Genomic DNA, 27,583 nt, shown 5'->3' with positions numbered 1-27,583 from the left:
TTTGTAAGGTAGAAGAGTCACGAATCGCTAATGAGCGCGACAAAAAGAATCATCGACAGGCACAACAATAACGGACCGTCAAAAACGGCAAAAATGTCATGATGCGCATTTCTTTGAGCAGGACCGAGTAGCTGAACACAAGTATGTAAAGACCCAAGAGTAACCACGAGACAAACCAGCTATTTAAGGTATTTTTAAAACATTTAAACATTAAGTACTAGCACACTTTGTGTTACCAACTGAGAATGTGTAGAATTAAAGTCCGTTATCAGACTCTTACATGTAGTTGAGATTTTTTTCTACACAAATATTATAAATACGCACATACACATGCTGACAGCTAATCATCAACGTGAACAACATTTACAAGTGATAATGTCACGATAAACCAACAGAGATCAATAGAGAACTAAAGCAAGTGGATAATGCGAGATCAGTCGATCGTGGCGTTCGTTTGACGCTTCATAAAACTACAATAAATTAGTAATTCAACTTTATTCAGCGTTGAAATGCGACAGATTGCGGTAATCGGAGCAGGTGTGATTGGAGTAACAAGTGCGTTAGAAGTACAAACGAAACTTGGAAAATCAGTAACCGTAACGATTTTCTCGGATCGCTTCAGTCCAAACACGACCGGCGATGTTTCAGCCGGATTATGGACGCCGTATATTCTCCAAGACACACCAATGGACAATATTATGTAATAAACATAACCAACATTTACGTTACTTATTTTAACCTAAGAAAAAAAATGTCTGCGTTTCTCTTTCTTTTTTAATATGAAGCTTTGTTGCCCTTCCAAGAAATAAACGATTTGTTTAAATTCTTTATCTTAATTGGATTAGAAAATGGTCAAAGGAAACATACGATTATGCGCTTAAGCTGTGGCAAGATGGCGAAGCAGAAAAAGCTGGAATTTCCCTGCAAGTCATGACGGAGCTCTTAGATAAGCCCGAGGAACAAATACCAGAGTGGGTTTCATTAACGCTGGGTCACTGCATTCTCGATGCGAATCAGATTGCTGCGATTAATCGCAAATATCGAGCCAATTACTGGTAGGTATTTAACAATTCACTCGACGTGAAGCTATTTACCTATCTAAACAGCGCGCAACGTGAAAATATGCAAGAGTTTTAATGCAATTAAAATTTCAGCAAAGGTGTTACATTCACGGCATTTATCCTTGAACCTCAAAGGTTGCTGCCTTTCCTCATGGAGCAATTCAAAAAAGCTGGCGGGAAGATCATCCAGCGCAAAATAAATAGTTTCGACGAACTAAGTTCATACGACGTAATTGTCAACTGCACTGGTTTGGAAGCGAAACAATTAACAGACGACAAACTATTACAACCTGTGCGCGGACAAATCATGCGCGTTGAAGCACCAGGACAGTTTCATTGTATCATGGAACCCGAAACTTATATTATTCCAAAGTGAGGAATAAATTCTAACAAAGAATTATTTAAATCATTTTTACGATTGTTTTACAGCATGGATTGTGTAATATTAGGCGGAACTCACCAAGAAAACAGTTGGGATTTAAACGTGAGCAAATCCGACGCTGATGGCATTGCGCAGAGATGCAGACAATTTAGTCCTTCGCTCGAGGTAGGCGCGTAAATCACTTTGCGAGTACGCTAATTAAACCCGACTAACTGGACGACTGGTAGATTGGGTTAATTGTCTTTATTTATTCGCAGTCCAGCAAATTAATTAAGCACATGGTGGGTTTGCGACCGGGACGCTCCAGCGTCATATTACGCACCGAGATTCGGACACTTCGTGATGGGAAAAGAATTCCGATCGTGCATAATTATGGGCATGGGGGAAGTGGCGTTACTTTATCTATCGGATGTGCTACATCAGCGAGAAAATTAGTTGAAGATGCTTTAATTGGAAATTTTCAGAATAAAATTTCAAAGTTGTAAAAATTTACAATAAAAATTAGTTCACTTTCTAAAATATTCACATTTTTAATAATACGAACATTAATGAACAATATTTTTATCCATGTGGGTTTGACATAAATAATAGTGTTATTATTTTAACAAGCCAGCAATCTTTACGCGGTCAAAACTATAAAAGTTTTATCAGAAACAAAGTCGGTGTTAGTAGAATAACAACTCTTGATAGTAATCAACAATAAAACATAAGAATAATAGAGATAAACTCATCAAAACTTAAAAAAAAAACACAAGAAAAATACAAACAAAAGTCCCAGATTTATTATGTAACTGTACTGAAAGATATTGATACCTTTGACCTTAGTCTTCCAAAAACTCCTTTGAGCTGAACGGCGCTGCGACAATTAAAACGTCGCGCACGCCGCATTTTTTTTCTCATCCGAGTAATCATTATAACTCACGCGTTAATGCGTCGCCGCTGAACTTTTAACTAAAACTCGGCGCAACTAAATTAAGACGCTAACTGGCAAAAACTGTAATTACGGGCATAATAATCAAAATAAAAAGGCGCGTAAAAGGAAACGTGCGCGGCGACAATCCGATGCGCGCGCGTTAAAAACTGTTTTACTCCGTTATAGTTAAACTCTCGGCATGCTAATAGATAAGAATCATTACTTCCGATGCGAGCGTCAACGTGGAAATTATTAAATGAGGGCATTTAGTCGTCGGGCAATTTTTCTCGCAGTATAATTGTAGCGCGTCGGTAGGCAAATATAAAATCACAGTCTGTGCAAAATTAGACAAAAGTTACCTCTAGTTTAAAGGTATGCCAAGGCATGTTTAAAGATCTAGCCAGTTGTGGTATGTCGCGGCAACGTCTTCAAGAGTATGGTTTAAAACAAACGGACGAGTCACCGTCGTCGGGATATTTGTTTGGACCCATGGTGCATGTCATTTGACCCACTTGCTTTCGGGTGGAAGACGCGACGCGAGTAAGACGGATCTCAGAGAGGCGCTTAGCGGCGAATTTGATCTAACTGTATGGCACGCAATTGTGTGGTACCTACGCAGGCAGCACGACGGTTATAATTTCGTCGAAATAAACTACAGCAATAACGAGAGGATACAGCAGTTACATCCCATTGCATTTCAAAGCGTGAAGTCATATCGCGCGAAAGCAGAACAGGTCCAACACAATAGATTCTTAAAACTTGTTCAAAAATTACTAACAGAAACAAGTTGAATAAATCTGCATATATCAAGTGCAACTATCATGTGCATATTAAATAAAAAAATAGATAACATACTAGAAGGTAACAGGTTTCAATTACAGAACATTAGCAATTTCAATTATCACCGAATCATTTAATTGCACATAAGAAACGTGACTGGTCTTGGACGTTTCGCATTCCGATCGCATAAAATTGAGTTATTGCTTTACGTTTCGTCGACACACTTGATTCACGAGCTGTCCAAAACAAAACGTTGCTAACACGTAATGCGTTCGGAAGTTGGTACTTTGTGCTCCACAAAACAATAGAGCACATTAATCGCCAACCAGATAAGTCAAATTAAGAAATTTGTTTTGACCGCATCGCAATAAAATTTGTTCTATATTTTTATATTGCCAAAAAGGTTGACATTTTGTAAATCCTGATTTGGAAAGAAATGGTTTTGCTATGTACGGAATGCGGTGTTGAATGTACAATGCCCAAATTACACTTGAAGCAGTTTAGAGTTGAATTGAAGAGCGAATGATTACAATCGAAATTAAACGTAGTCGTGACCGTACAAGAGTACAATTACCGGTCGCAGGTTCAGTTAAATCGATTATCTTGATGGGTAATCATCTAATCAAATGTCAATTGTTTGGAATTGTTTAATTTGAAGCCATCACTCATCCGAAAGGTGTAATTTTTCAATCAACACGAATTTCAAAGCTTTTTCATAGACAGAAAGGATTTAACAAATAAATTATTTTATCAGCACGTCAGATTACTAAGAATAAATATTTTTGATGTACTTACGAATAAAAACGCAATTTGTTCTACATATTATGCATATTGAGAATTAAATGCGTGTAAATATAAATACATAAATTTAGTTGATCGTAACCCATTTATAATCGATACAAAGTTGTATATTTTATCACCTGTAGTTGCACGTATTCACGACAAGTCAAAATTAATTGCACAACGTGTGCCTCGTACGCGCTCGTAGATTATATCCACCTGCTTGTCAAAATGAATATATTACGTAGGTATAGGTATGTAGATGTGGTTGAGTGGCATCGTTTAGACATCGACGATTGCAAAACCGGAAAACTGCAGTTGTGAGCGTAATCCGCAACACTGACATTGCTTATTTATTATTATTATTATTTATTCCATTCATACGCGTATTCACATAAATAATATAAGTAGTGCACTTGCACAGCATCTCAAAGAAGTATAAGATCACTGGAACGCGTTTAATTTGAATAATATATTTCAATATTCCATAAAATATACATTACTCATGGTATCATCAATTATCTTACAATAATCTCAATTTTTTTTTTATTTACGCAAAGTAAAATTTATAAAATCTCAATTAACTTGTGATTTTTTTCTTTGAAGGATAAACGGATGTAAGTAATTAATTTGTAAAGTGAATTATTACATTTAACTTGTTTATAGCAATGTTCTTCAACAGTTGAAAACATTAAAGCACTTTAATGACTCGTGCTCGTAAGTACCTAACGATTTTATTGCTTTTCGAACTGACAGCTAACACCCACAGCTGGATTTAGATCGCGTCGATTGTTTAACCCACATACTGGTATGTACTTACAGAAAAACCGTTGCAAATGTTTAGTGGCTCAGCACGATACAAGATGTGTTTTTTAAATTTGTTGAGTTGATAAAGTAATCGCTTGTAATTGCGAATAATGCGAAAAGTTATTTAAACATTTATTTGTAATTTTGTGTAAGAAATTATCAAAGATCTCGTAAAATGTTATTTGCATGAATTGCTGGGGGGTATTTGATTGTTGATCAATTTAAAATGTTAAACATTTATCTTTTCGTGGGTAAAAAACATGAAATAACCAGTTAAATGGTTCAATTTATTGTTTCTGGGGGGTATTTGAATATAAATGAACCATTTTCACATCAGATAAACAAATTTTATAGTATTTTACGCCATAAATTAAATAAATATTGATTTAGAACCTGATTTGAATTTATTTTCATAAAAAATAATTTTAGAGAAAAATGTTATTTTGAAAGATTTACGAGTAACCGTTTTGCGGTTGAGCTAATACCTATATTTAATAATAAATTTATTATCCTCCTGACACTTTGTGGTTTACCCCAGATCAATACAAAACAATAGATCAAACTAGTTCAATATGACATAAATCTGAAACTACTTCAATTATCCCAATTATTGCGCGTCTTCAATATTTTCCACACAATCACATACCAAACACACATAATTTCCTCATAAGAATAAACAACTTCACAATAAAATGCAAATATAATACAATCCCAATTGTTGTTCGCGACTTAGCGCTCGACACTGATTCAACCACATAACACCGCAGAAATGCTGCATTATCATTCATTAACAACAATATATAAGCGCATCATTGTTGCATATTCATTCGAACCGATATTCCACATTATTTTCATCAGGCAAAACTAACGCTACTTTTTTATTATTATACGTTGCTCTTGATATTTCCTTCACGGGGTTATTGGATTACGCGCCGAACTGACATAGCAGCACACATTTTATTAATATTTACAGTGCGGTACCATCATGTGTGCATGTGCACACGCATGCGAAAATAAAATACGAAACAACAAGCGATGGCATATAGTCATCAGCGAATGTGGTACATTGGAATATGCAAGAATCTCGGTGCAATTTTGTTACGGTTTGAAGTCGGATTTGTGGGAATGGTGCGAATAAAATTATGATTAGAGCGTGGTTGAGTTTTGTGGTCGCAGAGGCGTGTAAAAATATGCAATCAACGTGCGTGCATCATAATTATGAATGCATCCCGGAGCAATTAGGAGCAGTGTTCTAAGGTATAACTGCATTGGTTGTGTTTTCATATTGATGCATTATGTTTTTTCATAACTCATTAGAATCTATAGCTGTTGGTAATTACTTAATGATTTAATTTATTTTTTTCGCATTCACGCAAGTTTAAGAATAAAAATAAATTATATTACATCACAGGTATAATGATTATCTACGACACCGTTTGTTCCTAATTCGATTTTCTTTCCGTCATTGTCTCAGTGCGGTCATCACAAGCAGTCATTTAAGCGTTTAGCACACGAAGAATCGACATTTATTCGTCGGTCGTGCACGCACGAAAAAGTCCCCGTCGTCCTCGGCTCGTTACGCATCGAAGTGTGATTGACGACGATCATACGCTTCAACGATTCCTTGTTTTTTGCCTATCTCTGCAAACGGTCAGCATGCGCCGCACACCGCGAGTCATTTAAACGCAAAGCAGATTCAAAACGTAAGTCGTAGCAAACATTTGAATTTTCTACATCTCGCAATGCCCAGCAGGCTTTCTTTCAATTGCAAAAGGGTACGAAGCGTACGGCGTATTAACAAAGAGTGCAGACTAATGCCCCAGCGAATACCAACGGGTACCAAACGTGTATAACGGATTAATCAAGACTATAAATCAATGCGCGAACTAGAGCATCGTCGAAGACCCGAATAGATCGATTATGATACCTTCGACTGGCTTTCCTGAGTCTACCTTCGCGAATGTGGTGCTTTGGTGAGGTTGCAAAGCAGATTAGAAGACTGGGTGCTTGAAGTAATTGTAAACGCGACCGGCGAGGTGGAATTGATGGCTCGAGGAGAAGAAAGAGCTTCCAGCGTCTGATTCGCAGAGATTGTTGTGCTTGGGCGTGAGTGTAAATCTCTGGTAACCTGTATTACATTGGGTATCCTCCGAGGAGGCGGCATGGAAGCGTGCGAGATGCATTGTGAAATTGAACCAAACAATTTGCTTTCAATTAAGAATAGCAAAGAGAAATAGATTGAATTTTCAAAGAAGAAATTGCAGGTTTAAAACTTTTTAAGTTTTTTTAATCAACCACAAAATTAAAATTAAATTCTTCCTGATTCCTTTTGCACAAAGTGATAATTTTCAAAACTATTCACTGGAATCTTGATGATCAATATTTTAACTACATAGTTAGTTACGGTTAGTTACTCAACAACGCATAAAATTCCAACGATTATGCATTGTTGCCGTAATTGCGCTATGCAAAACAACAATAATATTTTATACGGTACACAACACATCATTCTACGACACCATAAAACAAAAAGTGCTTGTCCACATAAAGTAAAATCAACAACAAAAAAAAACAGCAAAACCAACAAAATCATCACATCCAACGAAGCCAAGCCATAAGTCTGCAAACAAGCCAACACCGACCAGTACCCATATAACATTAGACATTAGAGCATCAAGAGCGATTTAACAATTAGATGCACTTGTCCTACTTGAAGTGTTCTCGCGGCGCGCATTAGACGTTATAAAAGTGTGCGCGATTACGCCGCGGCGTCGGCATCATGCTCAAAGCAATAACACCGGAATGTGTGGATGGACGTAATGTTGCGATCCTCCCAACGCAGCCAGACGCAGAGGAACCACAGATTGTTTTATCTCGCAAAAAATCGCCTACATCGCGCGAGTCCTTGATGATTTGTAATTCACACTTGAACTGGCTGCTCAAGACGCGCGCACGCATTTTTTTATGCTTTGTGTATATGCGTGCTGAAATGGCGCTGCTTCTTCCACAGGTGTTTAACTTTTTCTTAATGGTGCTTAGAGGATTTTAGCTCGGAAGCAGTGTGCTCGAATGACACAGTGAGAGAGTGACGTCTTTGCTGGGAACTGGGCATGGCGCGTTATTGAAAATTGCATTATATATTTTCTTGTGCTAGTCTTTTGTGCCACTAAACTAAATTTATGCTAAGTCATCTCTGCTTTAAAAGAAAATTTTGAAAATTTATTATTTAATTTTTTATTAATTAATTTTCATCATCATCATCATTTTCCAGGCTATAGCGTTATACGCCTTCTGGTCCTTTGTCTCCATTCATCTCTGTTGTTCCAGTCCCCTTCTGTGAGGTTTCTTTGGGACATATACCTGTGAATGCCTTCTATCCAGGTTGTTTTCGGGCGTCCTCTCTTTCTATTTTCCCATGGTATCCAGTTCTTGATTAGTTTTGGGAGACGTTCTTCAGACATTCGCTCTACATGGCCGTACCACTCCAGTTGTTTCCTCTGCAACTCGTTGATTAGTTCGTCGTCAACTTCCATGATCCTCTTTATTTCATCATTTGGTACCTTGTCCAGTCGTGATTTCCTGTCTGATCTTCGCCAATAGTCAAGTTCTAAGACCCTTAAATCGTTTTCCGTCTGTTTGTTTATTTGCCATGCTTCGCAGCCATACAGCGTGATGTTTTTCAGCACGGCGTTGAATAGGAGTTTTTTTTTTTTTTAATTAATTTTAAGAATAGAAAAAGAAATAAGTGCCAAAAAGGTAACTGAAGAATTAAATAACTGACTGAAAGCAAACAATTTACGTAATTTTGGTATTTACTTAGAATATTTAGAGCATATCCACTGCAGACTCAACAGATAAAACAGTATACCATTAAAACAATTATGTTAGGTTACGATATAGATGTTATAGTATATCAACAATGTGTTAAAACTAATTGTTACTTTACTGCTTTGCTATTTTTCGCTACCATTTACGTTTATATGACGTCATACCCAAACATACAGAGATTTTCACAAAACTAGATTGCATATTGTAGTAAAAATAAAAAGAAAAAAAGGAAGGAAAGGGGCTTTCTTATAGCTGGGTGTTACCCGCAAAAAGTGGTGGGAGAAGGATTGGTCCCGAAGCTGCCTGTCAATGGCAGACCTAGTCCCGAGAGGGGTACTTTAGCTATTAAATAATATTATGCTCCTGTATCAGATTTCGCAATGCCATTAAATTTTATACCAAAATTAAATTTAGTACCTATTTATCACTTATATGGTCAAACTCATTTCCTTGACCAATAAATTTAAATCATGAAACATGACTTAACCTCGTTTTACCTTTCCTGTGCATATAATGCACATTTTTTGAAGCAATACTATGTCAATGCATCGTTTCCCGGATATGCCAAAGCGGTATTCACTCATCAGACCAAAAACTTGAACACGTTGAATTTTTTAACTGCCCAGACTAGACTGTAGACTAACGAAAAATATCTTCGTTCTGGGTGACTTGTAATTACCTTATAATTACCGCGGATGCACTGGACTGCACTCTTTGATGCTACCGGACATGTCTAAGGGCATGTCAAATTGTTTACGAGCCACATCAAAAGTAAAACTCAAAAACACTAAAAATTGATTGAGGTTTAAAAAATAAAGTAAAAGTAGAAAGTTGCAAGTACTATCTTTACCACCTAATTAAAAACCAATCAACGCCAGGTAATTACCAGAAGAAAACTAATAGTATGCACATATGCAATTTCAAAGTGCAAATTACTACTGCCCTATATTTGCATACTAATTTAAATATGTTCTACTAATTATAGTATTTAAAAAAACTGTAAATATTATTCTTCTAGCGATTTAAATCCACAAACATTTAATATGATGAATTACAATGTGTTGTTGATTTATATGCAGTGTCTTAATATATTATTTGACAGAAAACACTCGACCGCCTACAGTCTACAGTTGTCGCACACGATTTAAACAATAAATCAACAAGCGTGATATAAATGATGACAACATATTATTTGCACCGAATAATCATTTACTTTTCGTGGATATCGGGTTCGAAACATGTGGGTTTCCTAGATATCGCATGGTTGAACAGAAGTACGAAGGTAATTTGTTTCTGTTGCTAGATTTAACTAATAGTGTTTCAGGATACTACAGTATACTGTTACTATTTGTAAGCGGTATAATAAAATGATGAATATTAATCGCTACTAATTATTATGATTATTTGTTTTCAGGGTTATGGTGAAAGCAAAAAAGTCATAAAACCGCATAAACATAAAAACTTCAAGAACTTTTACAGATGTTTCACTAATATTCTTGTATGTCCTGAAAAATTCCGAATTATATTTTAGATATGGGGAAAGTTAAACTCTTCACACGTTTTTACCAACAGTAAAATCCAGTAAAAGCCACTTGCGACTTCTTGTGACCAATTGTGACCAATCGAGCAGCCTATGATCTCGAGGATCTCATCGCTTCTCGCACCTTACAGGAGCTGCCTACTCGGTGACAGTCTGCGAGGAGTGCATGGCAAAAAAAAACGCGGTCTGCTCAAAAAAGGCACAAACAGCCCGAGAGCAAACGAAGCAAACGCCGTCTAACAGTACACCAGCCGTCCGTCACAACTGGCACTTCTTGTAGCGTAACCTTGCGGAACCAAGAAGCACCGCGTGCGCTACGGCAGTCCCGCGGCTTCTTCCTCACGAATCAGTCGACCGGCTGTTCTCGACGCCGCCGCTACTAAGTACTTCCGCAACTCATCTCGGACTTTGGCGGGCGCGTAACGCACAACGTTCCAGTTTTAACATAACACTCAAGAACTTAAGAACTGTCATCGTAAACAAATATTTTTTTAAATAACGACAAATTGTGTTTTGAATTTTTAATCAACCCTCAAAAAATTTTTAAAAAAATGTGCGCAAACGTCCAGAATAGTTATAGGATTAAATTAATTCCTTTGCTAATGATAAATATTGTAAGTATTATTTTAAATTTTTTTATCTATTAATCTAGTTATTAATCAAGTTATTCAAAAAGTTTTTGCAAAAGTTTGCAACTCCACACCAAGGAAAAACAGTTACTAAAGGGTAACTAATTAAATAACTCAATGAACGTTTCACTAAGCACGATTATTAAGTAACATCTGCTCAAATTACAAGCATAACAGCGTAATTATTCAACAAGAGAGACAAATAAATTGTTGCGATTCAAACGGCGGCGCACAGCGCGCGCTCAAGCTCCTCAAGTTCAAGCTCATTGCTGGCGATAAAAGCATGACTGTGGCACGACGAATTGTCTTATTCCTTGCATAATTTACTGGCGCACGTTTTAAAGCACATCGGCTTTCATTAGCATTTAGTTTACGCGATGGAAGCAGGAATTTCTAATTGCGTTCAGCTGAAGAAAACTGTTGCCTTTTAAATTATTACAATTATTATTTAATTCGATTGTTTTTTGTTTCCAATTATTGAGAATGAGTTTTCATTTGAGGATAATGTTGTAAATCATATTTATGGGCATACTTGTTATGATTTTGTAACAAGAAATAGAAACACCAAGAAAAAAAGATGGTCAATAATCAAATCAATATTTTTTGGATAATATTTTCGGGGAAAATTCAAGTAATAAGCAATTATACAAGACGCAAATATTTTTAACTTTGTTATTAGGTTATTTACTGTAAATATTTGCTAAAATGGCATTTCACCATCTAAGAACGCAAAAATTACAAATTTTCTTAAAAACATGTGGCGTATAAGCAGTTGTGAATCTTCCGTTGTGGCGGTAATGGGTCCTGTTCATTAACATAACTTTAATACTCGCGTACTTATCAACTTCAAGATAAAAACGGTAAATTAAAGTTGATCTTTGTGTGTTTCAATCAAATGAAATGAGAAAATATTGGTTTAATATTTAATTTAATAATTTTTCATGCTCTATTTGAATAGTGTAATAATTATTTATCAATAAAATTTAATTAAAATTGCCTAATACGTTAATATCTAACCAAAAACCCGTTGTTGGTTTAGGATGTGCCCGATTAGATTGAATAATAGATAATTTATACTCATGCAAACTCAAATTTAATGCACTCATCAACATTATATTTTGTTACGCACGATAATAATTGTTTATTACTTCAGTGGTTTTCTTGAATACAGTAAATTGAATATATCTACGCGATCACTACGTGATTATGGAATACATTGTACACGTTTAGATTGTAGCGTTTGTTTGCTCAGCATCTATGGCTCGCACGTCTTCGCCTGTTTACCAAAGAGAAATACATTCACTTTTCCAGTCACCTTCTTCATGCTATATGTACATACACGCTTTTTTCTTGGCGACCACGATTACACCTAACTGACCTAACTGAATCGCGTTCCTCGATGGCAACGCGCGGTAAATGTGCTTTCGATGCACCGGTTGAACAACGCGCACGTACCTACTGGATGAAATTACTGAAAAAAAGTAATTCAATCGAATTCGAATTCCACGTGCGCCATCAGCAGTTTTCCCATCTTTTATCTTATCACTCCTACCGTAATTGGCATATGCTTTTCAGTTAGAGTTAGCTGTCTTATACAAGTGAATCAGACACATTTCGAACGTGTATCTACAGCTATACATTCGCCATTCTAGCAATACTAACTGGATTCTGATTCTCTGTTTAATACACGCTTTATTTAATTTAAAACATTTTGAGATGCTACATGAATTATGTTATGAATATGACGTATGGAAGTATGTTTAAGAAGCCATTCATTTGTTAATGGCAATCGTAAAGTTACAAGTGGTCGTAAACTTACTCCTTTTATTCAGTAACAATTCGGTGTGAAATATTTCGGAAGTGCAGTTAGCTACCTATTTAAACATACGTTTCGATAAACATAATTTTTCTTATTTTTAAGGTACACAAAAGTGTGTTTTACTATAATATATAAATTTATGTAGGTTTAAAAAACACGTAAAACAACAATTAATATTGTACATGTAGACTATGGCTCAAATTTCGAGGCATGGTTTGTCAAGCTTAATTCCGAAACTAGAGCATAAAGAAGATTCATTTTTTCTGAGAATGCGCAACAATACAAACAATTATCTTAACCGAGGACAGATCATTTGTACCGAATAATTGAGTTCAATTTTTATATACGCGTACTTTCTTTACAATAAAAAGAAAATTAAAACATAAGTATAATTCAGAAGAGTATGACACCGAATTTATTTTAAATTTGCTTAAATTGCGTTTCTAGTGCATAAATTTTCTCATATTTATAGTTAATTAAAAAATATAAAGTAGAATAATCCACAATGACATTTTTATGTTTATCTTCACGTGTAAAATACAATATTTTACTTATAACTAGGTAATCTCAGTGAATGGCTTTTGTTGTGTACATGGAAGATGCGATAGTTTTACAATTAGCCTCCTTGAAGGAAATAGGCCACACTGAGTACCAGGAGAATGTCAGGAAGCAATTAAAGTTGCATTTGTGGCAACCGCACATAAAATACACATGTACACTCGTGTAGGTAGGTGTCAGCCATGGGTGCCATGGTAGTAAAGTCGTTTCCTCCGGGAGTGAAGGTATTGTGCTCGAATTACACGTACACGACTCGCGCGAATGTAGCGCAACATTGACATTGCCTCGTGTCTGGTCTTGTAAATCGCCATGTGCGCATTACAAGCAGGATGCGGCATTTGCATCGTATGCATATTTATCGCGGATAAACGTAATCGTTTTAATAAACATTATCTGATGATCGCTTAACACACTGACGGCATGCGTGAAGATGCCATAACCATATCAACGGAATAAATTTAAATGAGAACTAATCCCGCTTATATAATGTTTACGGCGTAAACTAGTCATGACTGTTGTGTAAGATGCAAGGAAATGGAAAACTAAATGGCTCGGAAAACGCACGCTCGTTTCCACTAGCATAGTATCGCAGTAACCGAGTGACCAACATATTATGATAAATTTTATTGCTTAATCAATGTGTTTATAAGATCAATGAATTATGTTTATTTCATATTTATAGCTTTAGAGTATTTTATAAATTTCTTATTAAGATAACTAAATTCCATTGGAATTTTCTGTGCTGCTGGTTTATGTTGATTTTATGTTTCAATTGACTTGATTTGATGTGGATAACAAGATGATACTAATTTTTATTTGCTTGTTTCAGATCTTAATTGCGGCACAAGATTATGAAGGTATGTATTAATTTAATTTGTCGAAAAGCCTTCGAAATAAACGTATTCAGTGCTTGTTAGAGTTTGCAGTCAAAGAGAAGAATTAGGCACATTAAATACTATTAAATAAAATATCGGTCACGCTTGTTAAGAGAATAAAATAGCGACACATTTGAGTTTGAGCACATTTGATGCTAACTTCCTTGAAATAAGATGTTGGAAGTGACTCATTCAACTGCAACTTCATTGTGGATGTCAATTTTTAAAATTTTATATTTAACTAACGAGTTTATACAAAAGTGTCGCGCACATAGTTTCATCCTCCCCCACCCCATTTTGCAGGTAGACCGCAGTTATAAAAGGACAAGGCACGGTGCGCACTGTGCTAAGTCATGCCTCAGGCATCCAGCAGGCCAGCTGCAGGTCTCTAGGTTCTTTTTTTAATTAAAATGCGCATACTTCTCGCCCTTTAGTGTTTCTGATTCCTTCAAGTTATTAATTTGCATAAAAAGTAATCTGAATATTCAAGATTAAAAAGTACAGTGCAATGTCATTAGCTCACTTGTTTTCATATGATTCTGTTGAGTTATTCCAATCAAAGAAGCAGATTATATAATTTAAACCACTTGAAAACTTTTATCCGATATAAGTTTCCATTTTATTAAATTGATAACATTTTCTCGTGAATTTACTAAGATTATAAGTATAAACGTTGATGTCATCCAGAAGTTCAAAATAATAAACAACAAATAAAAGTAGTAGAAGAAGTAGCAACAATGTAACGGAATAATCCATCGCCAAGCGCAATAAATATAACAAGCCATTGCAAGCCGCAACGCTCCATAGGGCACAACTGACGCGTCAAACCCGATTTGCTCTCTGATAATTCGCCACGATTCCGAATCACCACAATCACGCTAATAGAAAATATCAGCCGTCCGCGCAAAATTACTATTTAGCTTTGATGCACACGGTCAAACTGCATTCGATATTAAATGATGTTATTTCGATACAGTGACCAGTTAAAATGCAAGCGAAAAATAATGCTCAATTAAAACGGATCTAAATTAACGATTACGCCGACTTCCGTGGAGTGTGCGAGCTGGTATTTCGGAATGTTGTTGCGTTTAACATAATGAATATAAAATTGGCATTCCCGCGACGAATCGATTACAATATTACAAAGCGTGTTTCTTCCAAGAAGAACATTCGGAACTGTCTTCCTTGGTCGCACTTCATCTGTTAGCGCAAAGGAAGTTTATATAAGAATTTTCTAACCAGTTGTTCCGTTTAGGTAGTCTGGCATTTTTCGCTACGCGCGCCTGCCGCTGTTTGTTTATGTTAAAATTAGAATTGTGCGTCCGTTCCAATGGATTGCCCTAACTGTATTTGCACGGAAAGCAGCAGCGATGAGTTGTGTTGGTGAACGCGCATGAAATACCAGGGCAATCCTCGAACAAGTGTCGTACGATGGTAACAAGAGCAAAAAAGGTTTCAAGTTCCGAATAATTAATTCTCGAATTAGAATCAGATTGTATTGTGTAATTGCGCATTGTCGATTCACGGATCGGATGTTAATGTATAAAAATGTTTACTACTTACAGTGAGTGAAATTCAATGCACATTCGCCAGTGGTAACAGCGTCGCCGGGCGCGAGTCCATCGTTGCGAAACTGAAGAAACCAGATGGCTTTAAAGGTAGTCCATTGTTCGCCGACGATCGGTCCGTGGACCCTGAAGCGGATCCCATATGTCAAATACGGCCCGATTTGCAGGATCCCAATGGGGCTAGGTATAGCCTGCGAATTACAGATTTTAATCATTGCGGTGTCTTAAAACGAAATGTAAGTGGATTTTACTTGTTATAAATATTAACAATTGAATGTTTGTTATTACCTGATGCACACACGTTGAGAAACACTAGAGATGAAACCATGCACACAACTGATGTTTGTTCACTAACAATCACACTTTATCGGGCCAGCAAAGAATGTTGATAAACAAATGTTGAGTTGACAAACAAGTTTCAAAGACAAGCGGTCACGCGATACAGCAAAATTCTACCTGCGATTCTGATAGAGACATCTATTGGTGCCATTGGCATGAAGCAGTTATTTGAATTTTGAACCACTTTATATTTGCTATTCAATTCCAATAACTGAATAAAACGCAAGGTGTTTGATCAATAATGTGAAATATGCAATTGAAACTTAACGGAATCATTGTGCTACTTCATATATGTTTGATTGGATAATAATGCATCATGTGTTTACGATTATTTCAGGGCTTCGTACACGTGCGTGTGTGGTTTCCGCAGTTTCCAGGTGTCGTGATGCAGTCCGATCAAGAGTTGATCATCATGTGCAAGCCACCTGAGCCTACCGTAATAGAAAATAAAGCTGCCGGTTTCGCAGGAAGCTTGTAAGTGATTATACGAGCGCTCATTCTCACATCACTAACCTGTAGGCACCTAATAATTTATTGTAATTTTTATTTGCGTAGCCCACACGGTGCTCGAGTTTCTGGTGTGGTAGAAGAAACTCCAGGTCGATTGGAATATGAAGTAGCGCTCTATAAAGAAGCGCCGGCCGCCCGCATTCATAACACGAGCAGTCAACCAGGCGAATTGCCTGTTGATCAAGCGGTGCCGATCGGAACCAAACTTCAGCTTCGCGCTCGCATTTCGCCGGAATCCGCATGGAAATATGTGAAACTAATGGAAGTCACTGTCAGTCCTGACCCGGACGACCCGCATATGAGTGGCAGTGTTGCATTGGTGAAAGATGGGTAATTATCGCACACTAAACATCATTATCAACGTTCACAAGAAATTTCTAACTTTCAGCTGCCGCAATCGCGACTTTGCTTCAATCATCCCGCACCAACCGGCGCGTTATCGCGAGCGACACAATGAAGTCTTCCTCGATTTCGAAGCGTTTCTCCTTAGTACGATGAAGGAGCGTTCTACGTTGTGGATTCATTCACAGATAAAAGCATGTATGGATGCTGCAGATTGTCAGCCAGATTTCTGCTTGGATCTCTTCGAGCCTTCCGGACACGGACGTAAGCGCCGTTCGGCGTCGGCGGATGTGATCGAAATCGTCCAAGCACCGCAATCGCTCACCGGCAATCATCATCAGCTCGACGATAATGGGACGCAATTTACGAAATTTCAGGAGAACATCGAGTATACGGTACTCATGCCAGGCGAGTTCTATCACAAGGCGGCATCCTTGGACGGCAATTGCAGCTCGTTCCTCGTGATCGCCGCCATCTTGGGCTGCTTGTTGTTCATGTCCGCTTTCGTAATGTGCTGGCTGGCGACGCGTTTACATACGACGTTATTGGGAAACGGCAAGCTGGCAAATATTGACCAGCTTGTGCGAGAGTCGAGGGGCATTGATACGGTTTACATGGGCAGAGCAACAACTCAATAATAAACATGGGGCGGATGATCATCAATAATTGAGCAATGAGCACCAAACGTGTATATAGACATATTATTTGTACGTTAGTTGAATGCGATAGAGTATTTATTTATTTATGACTATTATTATAAATTGTTAGTGTGTGATACGATCAAAGAAATTTTCTTTCAAATATTTTCGTTTGCAATGTGAAAACTTCTTTGATTGCATGTGTTAGTAGTATTTTGGGATTTATGTTAGCAGATATAAAAGCGTTGAAAGTTGCTACACTGCAGTATTACAAATATGAATAAATATCAATGTAGTAAGTAACTTTCAATGTGTATCGTACGACAAATTTGGTTTCGGTGGCACCACATTTTTTATACAAATTCAATTTTTGCGAAAAATGTTAGTCATTTAAGCAGTATATATTATTGTAGATAATATATTGAATATTTATTTTGCGAAGAATTTCTTTAAATAAAACTTATTGAATCTAATCTCGCATTTTAGAAAAAATAAATATTAAATTTATGCTTCGACTATAGGCCACCAACATTATTCATTCCCCTCACCACAATCTACGGCTTTGCAATTTATGCCATCCACTCTCCCAATAAACAATTAAAATGTTAATCGAAAAAGTTTACAAGCCGCAAATAAAATTATTTGCTAACTATACTATTAATCATGTCAATATTTTAAACATAACCAACTTGTCAACATACTGTAGCTTGGAATAAGGAACAAAACTGAAATAATACTGAAAATTTTTAGATATTTGTATAATCAAAAACAAAATAACAATATAAACCTCTCCAAACCTGCACCAAAAATAAATCTCTTTCGTAAACGATTTATCACCACTAAGTAGCGCGGAATTCAAATTTCATTTAGTTGCGTCTTAACAAATCTAGCATTTAACTATTGCACGTGTCATCTTTGGTAAAACGCGTTATATGGAATCGTAGAGAATATAATTAAGTTAATAGAGAAATTTAGTCGACCTTTTCAGAATGTGCCGGCGTGTCCGGCTTTACATCTTCAATTACTTCATCACTTTCACAGCTGGATTTATCTCTTGACTTGTCCAAGATTGAAATGTCTTCAATCGAGGAAGAAGAGTAAGAATCATCCTCATATCTCACTGGAGTTACATCGCTATTGCTTCTTCGACTGTTTCGTCGTTCTCGGTATAATAAATATTCCTCTGAGTGAACCAGTTGATGCCAAACCAAGAAACCAATAACAGCAATTAAGAACAAGTTGCTTCCTATGCCTGAAAATTAAAATCAATGAAATTTATGTCGAACACTAATTAAAATGTGATTTGCGTTACCCAAGACAGCAGATACTACTGGCCAGTTAAACATAAAATATCGCAGACCACTAAATTCAGCCGCTATTAAAAAGTTTGCAGAATATACTTCAATTTGTCTCGACTGTATTTCAATATGAACGTCAGTCACCGTAGGTCCTTCCTCTTCTTCGTATTTCGAAAACAACTCAATGTTTAAATTCTGCTTTTCTTCACTTGCACCAAAAATAAACAGAGGACTATATACCAATGTGTAAATTGTGTCAATCAATGGAGATCTATAGTGCAACATTGACGATCGACAAGATTGCGCTATTAGATGTTTATTTTTGTTTTTATCCTTTGAGTAAAATTCCGCGCATACCATAAACATGCCTAAATTAAGCAATAAATGTAAAAAAAATTAAAATATTAAATCAAACACAAAACAAACCCATTTCTTTGTTAACTGGAGATTCTGGCACTTCCAAGTGCAAATTAATTCTGTATGCTTGCCCCAACATGAGTAGCTGTTGTCGTTTGGTGAGCTCCACATGTGCTGTCAAATAACTATGCTCGTTTACTGGGCCCCTCTGAGCATAGTTATTAGTTCTAAACCAAAAGACACACAATTTACAACCATAACTTGCAGATGACATTATATCATACTCACTTGAATTGCAAATGAACTGGTCTTTGATGTGCAACAGTAGGAACATAAGTGTAATAAAATGCCATGTACATAAACACAGAGAGCCAAATGAGAACACTTGAAATCACAGCAACCACAATGCCCTTTAGAAGCACATCCCTGGTGTTGTTGATGCCAGTTTGTGCCTTTGTCTTGAAGATCTGTAGGGTGTTATCAATATACTCAATGATGGGCAGTTTAACATCCTGCTTGAAGAACTCGGACGGACCGAGCCGGAAAAAGTCCGTTAGTAGGTACAGCATTGTTCACTAGTGGCGAGTAACCCATCCGAGATTTAATTCACCATTCAACCGTTTTATTACCTCATTCGAACGCAGTCGTTAGCTTATCTAAATTTTTTTCTGATCATTGATAACCGACAACCGCTAGTTCAAGCGATACACAATATCAACCTTTGCCTTGAGGCAGACTGGCTGAGACTAAACTTGAACTGGACGAGTTGATGCGAACTGTGAACATCTGAGTCACAACAAAGGTATTAGAGGATTATGCTATCTAATAATTGTACTCAAATCTCGCTAAGCAAAGGTTGATTGAATTGCGCATTAATCGAATACTTTTTCCGACAGAAAATAATACGTTGTGAAGTTACCTGCGATGTCCTCGGATATTTATTAACATTAGTATTAGTGTAATTAGTTTACGAGATTGGTTTACGCAAAAGGTTTTTGCTCACAGTGTTTTTATAAAGCGAATAACGAATCAAAACATAATGACCTCTGATTTTCAAGGTCCTGCCATACTGTAAATGCAATTAATATTTACGCGGTAAATTTTTAGCATTTAATAAAGTTTTTTATAACAAATCGTTGTTTGTTAATAACTAATTTCGTGTCGGACACCTTGCGCAGTCTCACTAAGTTTCTTTATCTAACCTGCTTCTGTCACCCGCATATTTTATCGTTAATTCCACAATCTGCGGTTCAGCTTAGCGCGCTTACCGAAAATGCCGGTTGTGGACAATCGCAAACGATAGCAACATGCTTGAACAATACAAAAATCATAAAATAAAGTGATGTAGATTTTCTAACGTCTTGATCAGACTACAACTTACATAACATGGATGTCACAGTACATTCTCTAACAAATAATCCAACACAAGCATGGAAAGAGATCTCAAAAGGACAGAAACTTTTCAAGTTAAACGTTAAAATACCGACAAAACCGGTAGACGCTGATAAAGTGCGCTTTGTGTGCATGAGCGATACGCATTCGCTCATTCACAACATCAAATTTGATGTGCCAGATGGTGATGTTTTCATTCATGCTGGAGATTTTACAAAATGTGGACAGCGGACTGAGGTGGAAGAGTTTAACAAGTGGATTGGTGGTCTGCCACACAAACACAAGATTGTCATTGGTGGCAATCATGAGCTGAGCTTTGACAAAAAGTTTATCACAGCTTTTAAGGAAAAAGACAAGGGTTCTGATACTGAGGATGACATTCCCAACTATGGGAAGAAGAGTGCCAACATTGGTGATGCTGTGAATACTGCTGACATTACCAAGTTTTTAAGTAATTGTACATATTTACAAGATGAATCAATTGAAATATTTGGGATTAAATTATATGGAACTCCATGGTTAGTAAACATATATGATTCATATGATATAAAATGATTAATTTAAATCGTTTTTATAGGCAACCTGCATTTGGAAATTGGGCTTTTAACTTGGAGAGAGGAGAAGAATGTCTAGCAAAGTGGCGTTTGATTCCATCCAACGTCGACGTACTTATCACTCACACACCGCCTTTAGGACACGGCGATTTGGCTTGTTCCGGTGTTCGCGCCGGTTGTGTCGAACTGTTACAAACTGTACAAACCAGAGTTAAGCCGAAATATCACGTATTCGGCCATATTCACGAAGGCTATGGAGTGACATCAGACGGCAAAATCATATTCATTAACGCCTCTACTTGCAATATCAATTACGTTCCCGATAACTTGCCGATAGTATTCGATATGCCATTGCCAAAAGGCTGCACCAAAGTGTAGGATGATGCACTATAGGTTAATTAATTTGATATACTCAAGTGGCTTAAAACAATGTGTATTGTACAATCAATATTAACTCAAGAATCGATATAAATAATGGAAAAAATCAGTGTTTTATAAAAATCGCTATCATTCAGTTACATCGTATTATTCGCCAATTGTAATAATACAATATATTGTAGTGTATAATAGTTTCATACAGTTTGTCGTGTTTATTTTGCCTTCGAAAATAAACAACAGTGCCCGCACGCTGTGATTGTATTGGCTAGGCAATAACCATAATCATCAAACAATGTCCTTGATATAAAAAGTTTGTCTTTGATCAACAATCAATGTCTTTATTGATTTTCTTCAATTCTTATTCAACATTTTCGTAAAAGATTGACAACTTATTGATTTAATTTGAAGCAAAGAAAATAAACATGGAGTAATACTGTAGACTTATAAAAAATGCAACCAATTGTTGTAAACTATTAAAAGTGAAATGCAAAGGGGATTAAAACAGCTAAGTGTAACAAATAATGTGATTATTTATGATGCTTTGTCAATTTAGTTACAAAAATGTTGAATAGAATGTTTCCCTCATCATTTTCTGCTTGTAAATTATTTAAAATCAATCGAAATAAACATGATATAAAGTGACGAAATTTGGAAGTAATGGAAATCAAAACAAATTCCCAAATAAATAAAATTTGCTATGAGTGTTGAGGCTGTTGCAATTTTTGTACTTCCTTCCTACCCCAGTATGCTTCCAGATTAAATGGTTCAAAGTCTTTGGGCATATGACTTTCTTGCTCACAATAATACTTAATGGTACTGCTGTTGCTGCTCTTGTCGGCCTCCTGTGATATTTTGTTCCATGATTCGCAAATGTATTTGATGAGATCATCATGTTGAGCACACGTTGGTTTTTCAATTGATGGAACTCTATTGAGATTATTGGTGTTGCTGGGCGGTCGTCGATTGTTTCCGTTCATCTGCGACATATTGCTTCGAGGGCCACTAAAAACACATTGTTTGATTAATAATTGCGTTCGATGATACGACAGACGCACAGAAAACATCAAAACAAAATTATCTAGGTGACTACAAAACAAGTGCCTGTTTGGCCTAGTTTGCGACGCGTTGAACTCACCTCATTTTATCGTGTGGCTGCTGTGTAGTCTATGAGTATATGGAAGTGACCACTCGAACACTAATAGGCGCATATAAGTTAGTTATTAATTATTTACAGGGCTCATCAACGAGGTCTAGTAAACACAGCAGCAGCAGCTTTGTTATTTTGACGCCATACGTAAGCGCAATGACAGATTGCAGATTGTGACAGTTGAATTACAGTGTTGCCAATCGACACACGAAGAATTTGAAAGTTGCGCACTGCACACTAGAAGAGCGGTAAACTTGAATAAGATGCACCGAGAAAACTCAGAAATACACTGACCAAATCCGCTACGCATTATTCTTTAAGTACTCTATTTTGTCTTAGGAAGGGAGAAACGTTTAAACACCTCCAAAAATTTCTTGACCGCTTTAGCTCGTTTAAAATAACCTAAATTTAAAATAGGTTGCTTGGGATTTACCTACTTCGTCTTTTAATCCCTTAATGAGTATTTAATCCGTTTTGTAAGTGACCAATTTGATTTCTTACGAGATACTCACTAATCCATTAATCCTTTAACATTTAATCTCTAGTTGGTAGAATATTGTTCGAAATGCCCTTTATTATAACGCCTGGTCAACATGTAACATTTCTTTTGAAAACATGCCCGTAATATTATATCAACATCAAAAATCTTCACAAATATACATATAAAAATACACAAATCAGAAACACGTCTTTTGAAATACAATTTGCTTTCATTTTTTTGGTCGAACAATATTTGCATCACGGTATACACATTATGCAACGTAAAACATTACTTTTTTTTTTATCGCCATTTGTTCCATTTGATAATCACAACAAATGTCGTTACATTTTGGTTTGCGTTATACACGAAGACACATAGTGACAAACATTCTTTTGATATATGCAAGTACAAAGTTTGTCGCGCATTATTAATACATTTTGTGTGTTTACCATTTTTTTTCTGACTTGTACGGGTTAAATTAAGTGATAACACAACCTTGCTCAACACGCCGAAGCACGTTGATTGTATTGCCGTTGGTTTCGTTGCCGCCGATTGTTTTGGTTCGCATAATCATTAGGTCCGTTCGAATGCTAGGCCTGCGTACGTTTGGGGTGACCACACCGCAAGCATCGCTGAGGCGGCGTTTTACTGATAATGTATACTTCTTAGCGTGTTGCTGTTGCACTGGGGGCGGTAGCGGACACGGCGAGCCAAAGTTTGCGCTCACGCGTTTGTGATGATTAGGCGCCATTTCAAGCGGTAGATTAGCCACCACAAAAAGTTGATAGAAAACTTCGTCTACTCTCAGATTACGTTTTGCTGATGTTTCAACAAACGCGCAACCCGAACCCTGCGATTCGCAATATGCAAGCACTTCATCCACAGTTACAGTTCTACAATATAATTTAATCAATAGAATTTAATTTCGTTGAGTATCACTGTAATACCTCATCTCTTTGTCGCATTTATTACCAGCGAGAACAATTGGTACTCGAGGAGGTGTTTTCTTTCGTCCCAAAACAGGATTATTTGCACCTCCGGCGTTACCTTTTGTTTCGAGAATTTGCTCACGCAATCTCACTGCTTCCTCGAATGTTTCTCGGCTGTCCATGCTGAATACAATCACAAAAAGATCTCCTACAAAAGAATATAAGTAATTTATTTCGCATTGTTATTTGAAGAAAATATTTTTACCTGTAAGAAAAGATAATCTTCTCATTGCTGGAAACGGATGATTTCCTGAAGTATCCAAAATATCCAACTGATGCATTTCACCTCGAATTCGGTACAGTTTACGATGAAAATCTTCTATCGTCGGAGTATAACTATCGTGAAATTTGCCGCCTAAGAACCGCGCAACAAGACAAGTTTTTCCAACGCGCGCCGAACCCAACATTACCAATCGGTAACAATTCTTCGGAGGCGGTTGAGCGTCCTCACAGGAGTTTGAACTACCTGGACTAGGGTTTGGTCCCGTGGTTACCATCGTCTCAATCGGACTAGCCTCCACTGTTTCTTTCGGTGATGTTATCGCCGACGTTTTGGCGTTTCCTTGTGGACACAGCCAATTCATACAGTATTCGTAACTCATTGCTCATTGTATTTCATTGCTTGCAAACTACAATAAATATTTTAATATTAAAAAAATATTTTTTCCAGTAATTAAATTCTTTGCGTGGAATTGGAACACCGGACGTGGAACAACACTCAACAAGTGCTCTACATTTACATGCAAACATTACACAGGGTATACAAACAAAAGTAAATTACTACAAATCAAATTAAAATGATTAATTAATTAATTTAAAATTACCGTCATAATTTATTGTTCTTAAATGGTCATCGATGTCGAGATGCGCGCACGTCTTCGCCGTGTGTGAATTATTTGTTATTGTCTCAGCGGTCCGCGACGAAACATGTTGATTCAGCTGGCCGCTCGCAGCGAGTGCGTGCCGGTGGCGTTCGGAGGCGGCTGGCGGCTGCTCCACGCTTCGCGAGTGGATGCGCGCCCTTGCAATCGATATCGACTGGGGACTGTCACACGCGCTGTGCTGCGTGCTCCCATGGTGCTCCCGAATAGTCGTGGGTAGCAATAAAGCGAGAGCTTGTATCTGCAAATTGGGATTGAATCGTCCTCCCAACAGTCCCAACAAACGCTGCCAACGCACTTTAAACTCCACGAATGGACGAATACACGAATAAAACGCCCCCGAAATGTTCAACGCCGGAATTAATTAATTCATTGCCAATTTGACGTGGGTAATGAACTTAATTAACGCTTAAAACGTTCATTAAGAATCTTTAAAAGTAAAAAAATATCAACAAAGCTTTTTATTTTTATTTTTATGGTTTTATGCTTATGACTTTATGATAATGGTCTTGATTAACAATGAGGAGGGTCTCCGGATAGTTAGGATAATTAATTGGATGGAATTCACATTCACCTTGTTACTGTGAATGTAATAAATGCGCCACGAAGGCAAACTTAGTCCTTAGTTTTCAGTCCTTGGAGGGATTCAAACAGCAAACACTGAATACTGAATATGATTCGCACGCTACGAATGAAAATCGATAAAGTTTATCGTATTAATTATTCTCACCTTTATCAAAACAAAAAGTGAATGGAATATGTAATTTAATTGCTATTCATATCTACTCCGCATCAGGATTAAATATTATTTAAATAAACTTTGCACTTACTTTATATGTTTCATTATAACTTTGCGAAACAGTTTTCAGAACTTTAAGAATCACCTATTTACATATTTAAAGTGCTCTGGGATTACAAAAACGGGTTTATGTCCAGACAGACTAGACACCACCAGATTAAGTTGATTTTTGGCTTAAAATCTTAAACATAATTACGTTTTATGACTTCTAATGTCTGTCACTCTAAATATTTTAAAGTTTTAATCTAAGTTTATGCTTTTATTCATTTCTTGACGTCATTAAAAATCATTATAAAGGCAGTATCAATTCCACAAAAGTTTTAACTGCTTCTGTGGTGAATGTATAACTGGAATCGGAATTGCATGCCAATCTCAACTTCAAATCAATGCCAAAACGTATATCCGCATTGAATGTAACACCAAACTTAGTCGTTTGCGTTTGCCGCCTTCCAAATAACAAAATGTAATTTTCGCTTCGGTTGTTTGGTGTTGGTATTCGTTTGAGGTGCTGTTTTCCTGACAGTTAATTTGATTGAAAGTGACTGTGCGGTCTTTTCCAAAATACTCTTGTTTGTTTAGTGTTTGGACGTTAACGCGTATTTGCTGCTATAATTATTTTGAATTATTTACTCTTTACAACTTGGATAATATTTGGAGTAAATATTAAATTATTTTGTGGAGAATTTAATCCGACAGATGAAATAAAAGGTAAGTAAAACAAATTTAATTACAAAACAATTTTAAGATTAAATTAACATAAAAATATAAGCATAAAATACTTATCATTGACTGAAAGCAATCATATTTCATTTGATTTGATTGTAATTTGTTTCGTGATTTATTACTTTAGAATTTCTCTGGAGGTCCAATGCATTCATGTCGAGCTACGGATGCGTGCAAATGTCAAATAAATTCATTCGTTTTGATCGCAATTATTTCCATTAGCTTGGAATATCTATTATGATTATATTATTATGAGAAAATATCAATTTTGAGACAGGCACAAGTTATGAAATAGAAATCAGACGAATCAGTAGTCAATTCCGCATTCAGACGTAAAGATCATAAAATATAAAGCCTTAAAATGAATAAGTATTCAGAAGAAATCAGTGCAAGCTTACATTATTTGGTCCTTTGGGACTTTTGAGAATATCAGCAGAAGTGCAAACGTTAATATCTTCTGTGCAAACTAATTTGCCAACTTTGCTTGTTAAAACTTGTGATACCTACTTTGGATTAAAATCACAATGGCTACAGATGAAGAATTGAACCGGGTTTGTATTAATTTAAATATTTATATTCAAAATGTGCAGAATTATTAATAGTTCTAATGTTTGAGTTGGGGTATTAGTATTGAGCGATAATGACTTGGCTATTGTCAGTTGCGTACTTAATTATGTTGTAATTATGCAGCTAGTGTCAAAATTATTAATCAATAGCAGTTTAATTATTATTGCAATAACAGAGTGTTGTTTGTAATTAAATTACCAAAATACATCATTAATTATTTTGTAAATAATAAATTATTTACCGTAATTCTCTAATCGATAAATAAGGTGAAAACTGAACAAAACAACACCTCCGAAGCAAATTCTCGAGACATTAAGTAATGAAAAGAAATACAAGTCACGAATTAATGAGTTTAATTAATTCGTCAAGAAAACACTCCTGTTGGTTGCTACCTCAAATTATACTGTCCTAGTACCCTTCCCGAACGCATCGCATCGATCAAACACGTAAACAAGTACTATTTTTTTCAACTTTACTTCCGCCCACAACAACATCAACATATCATGCTATCGGTAGAAAATCACAACATAATCTGACAGTCATAATGCGGTATAAAGAAAAAGCTTTCAGCGGCGTCTTGCGATAATAATCGCCGCAGCCTGTCACACATTCGATCGCGCGAAGAGAGTGCAAACGACTTAATAAACC

The 27,583-nt window shown here is 36.5% G+C and overlaps 6 protein-coding genes and 1 long non-coding RNA gene across 8 annotated transcripts in view; 3 read left to right on the top strand and 4 right to left on the bottom strand.

Annotated features, from left to right (window-relative positions):
- LOC135795041 (uncharacterized) overlaps positions 1-15,965 on the bottom strand; it is a 29,923-nt gene extending 13,958 nt beyond the window's left edge. The window contains exons 1-2 of the long non-coding RNA XR_010549014.1: positions 15,829-15,965; positions 15,536-15,731 (exon numbers count right to left, since the gene is read on the bottom strand). This is a non-coding gene — a long non-coding RNA (uncharacterized lncRNA). The remainder of the gene's footprint in view (positions 1-15,535; positions 15,732-15,828) is intronic.
- Positions 389-1,962, top strand: Daao2 (D-amino acid oxidase 2). Its single transcript, XM_065305498.1, has 5 exons — positions 389-700; positions 846-1,055; positions 1,155-1,433; positions 1,491-1,608; positions 1,701-1,962. The coding sequence occupies exons 1-5, from the start codon at positions 510-512 to the stop codon at positions 1,926-1,928; spliced, it is 1,026 nt and encodes a 341-aa protein (XP_065161570.1). The 5' UTR covers positions 389-509; the 3' UTR covers positions 1,929-1,962.
- Positions 10,401-17,842, top strand: LOC135795035 (uncharacterized). The gene is made up of 6 exons (XM_065306584.1): positions 10,401-10,705; positions 13,927-13,954; positions 15,538-15,776; positions 16,217-16,353; positions 16,435-16,719; positions 16,778-17,842. Exons 1-6 carry the CDS (start codon positions 10,643-10,645, stop codon positions 17,367-17,369), a joined length of 1,344 nt encoding a protein of 447 aa, XP_065162656.1. The 5' UTR covers positions 10,401-10,642; the 3' UTR covers positions 17,370-17,842.
- Positions 17,843-18,112: 270 nt separating this feature from the next.
- Seipin (lipid droplet biogenesis associated protein seipin) lies at positions 18,113-20,098 on the bottom strand. Of its 2 annotated transcripts, XM_065306586.1 has the most exons (5): positions 19,944-20,098; positions 19,313-19,810; positions 19,094-19,251; positions 18,682-19,035; positions 18,113-18,621 (listed from the first exon to the last, which is right to left on the bottom strand). In XM_065306586.1, exons 2-5 carry the CDS (start codon positions 19,591-19,593, stop codon positions 18,341-18,343), a joined length of 1,074 nt encoding a protein of 357 aa, XP_065162658.1. In that variant the 5' UTR covers positions 19,594-19,810; positions 19,944-20,098; the 3' UTR covers positions 18,113-18,340. The 2 variants fall into 2 exon arrangements, with proteins under 2 accessions (XP_065162658.1, XP_065162657.1); XM_065306585.1 differs by lacking the exon at positions 19,944-20,098 and having other exon boundaries at positions 19,313-19,812.
- Positions 20,099-20,223: 125 nt separating this feature from the next.
- LOC135795037 (UPF0046 protein T07D4.2) lies at positions 20,224-21,596 on the top strand. The gene is made up of 2 exons (XM_065306588.1): positions 20,224-20,934; positions 20,994-21,596. The coding sequence occupies exons 1-2, from the start codon at positions 20,411-20,413 to the stop codon at positions 21,346-21,348; spliced, it is 879 nt and encodes a 292-aa protein (XP_065162660.1). The 5' UTR covers positions 20,224-20,410; the 3' UTR covers positions 21,349-21,596.
- Positions 21,388-22,671, bottom strand: LOC135795040 (uncharacterized). The gene is made up of 2 exons (XM_065306591.1): positions 22,484-22,671; positions 21,388-22,350 (listed from the first exon to the last, which is right to left on the bottom strand). Exons 1-2 carry the CDS (start codon positions 22,486-22,488, stop codon positions 22,044-22,046), a joined length of 312 nt encoding a protein of 103 aa, XP_065162663.1. The 5' UTR covers positions 22,489-22,671; the 3' UTR covers positions 21,388-22,043.
- Positions 22,672-23,049: 378 nt separating this feature from the next.
- Positions 23,050-24,933, bottom strand: LOC135793698 (GTP-binding protein Rhes). Its single transcript, XM_065304762.1, has 4 exons — positions 24,790-24,933; positions 24,171-24,594; positions 23,924-24,113; positions 23,050-23,869 (listed from the first exon to the last, which is right to left on the bottom strand). Exons 2-4 carry the CDS (start codon positions 24,565-24,567, stop codon positions 23,455-23,457), a joined length of 1,002 nt encoding a protein of 333 aa, XP_065160834.1. The 5' UTR covers positions 24,568-24,594; positions 24,790-24,933; the 3' UTR covers positions 23,050-23,454.
- Positions 24,934-27,583: the final 2,650 nt, after the last annotated feature.

This window comes from Atheta coriaria, unplaced genomic scaffold (assembly GCF_025399875.1).
Source record: "Atheta coriaria isolate IRGN ID8LTWV9N9 unplaced genomic scaffold, Caltech_Dcor_3.1 hic_scaffold_6_pilon, whole genome shotgun sequence".
In the NCBI taxonomy this organism is placed as follows: Eukaryota; Metazoa; Arthropoda; class Insecta; order Coleoptera; family Staphylinidae; genus Dalotia; species Dalotia coriaria.
The sequence above is the reverse complement of the archived record's forward strand: the minus strand, read 5'-3'. Positions and strand labels throughout refer to the sequence as shown.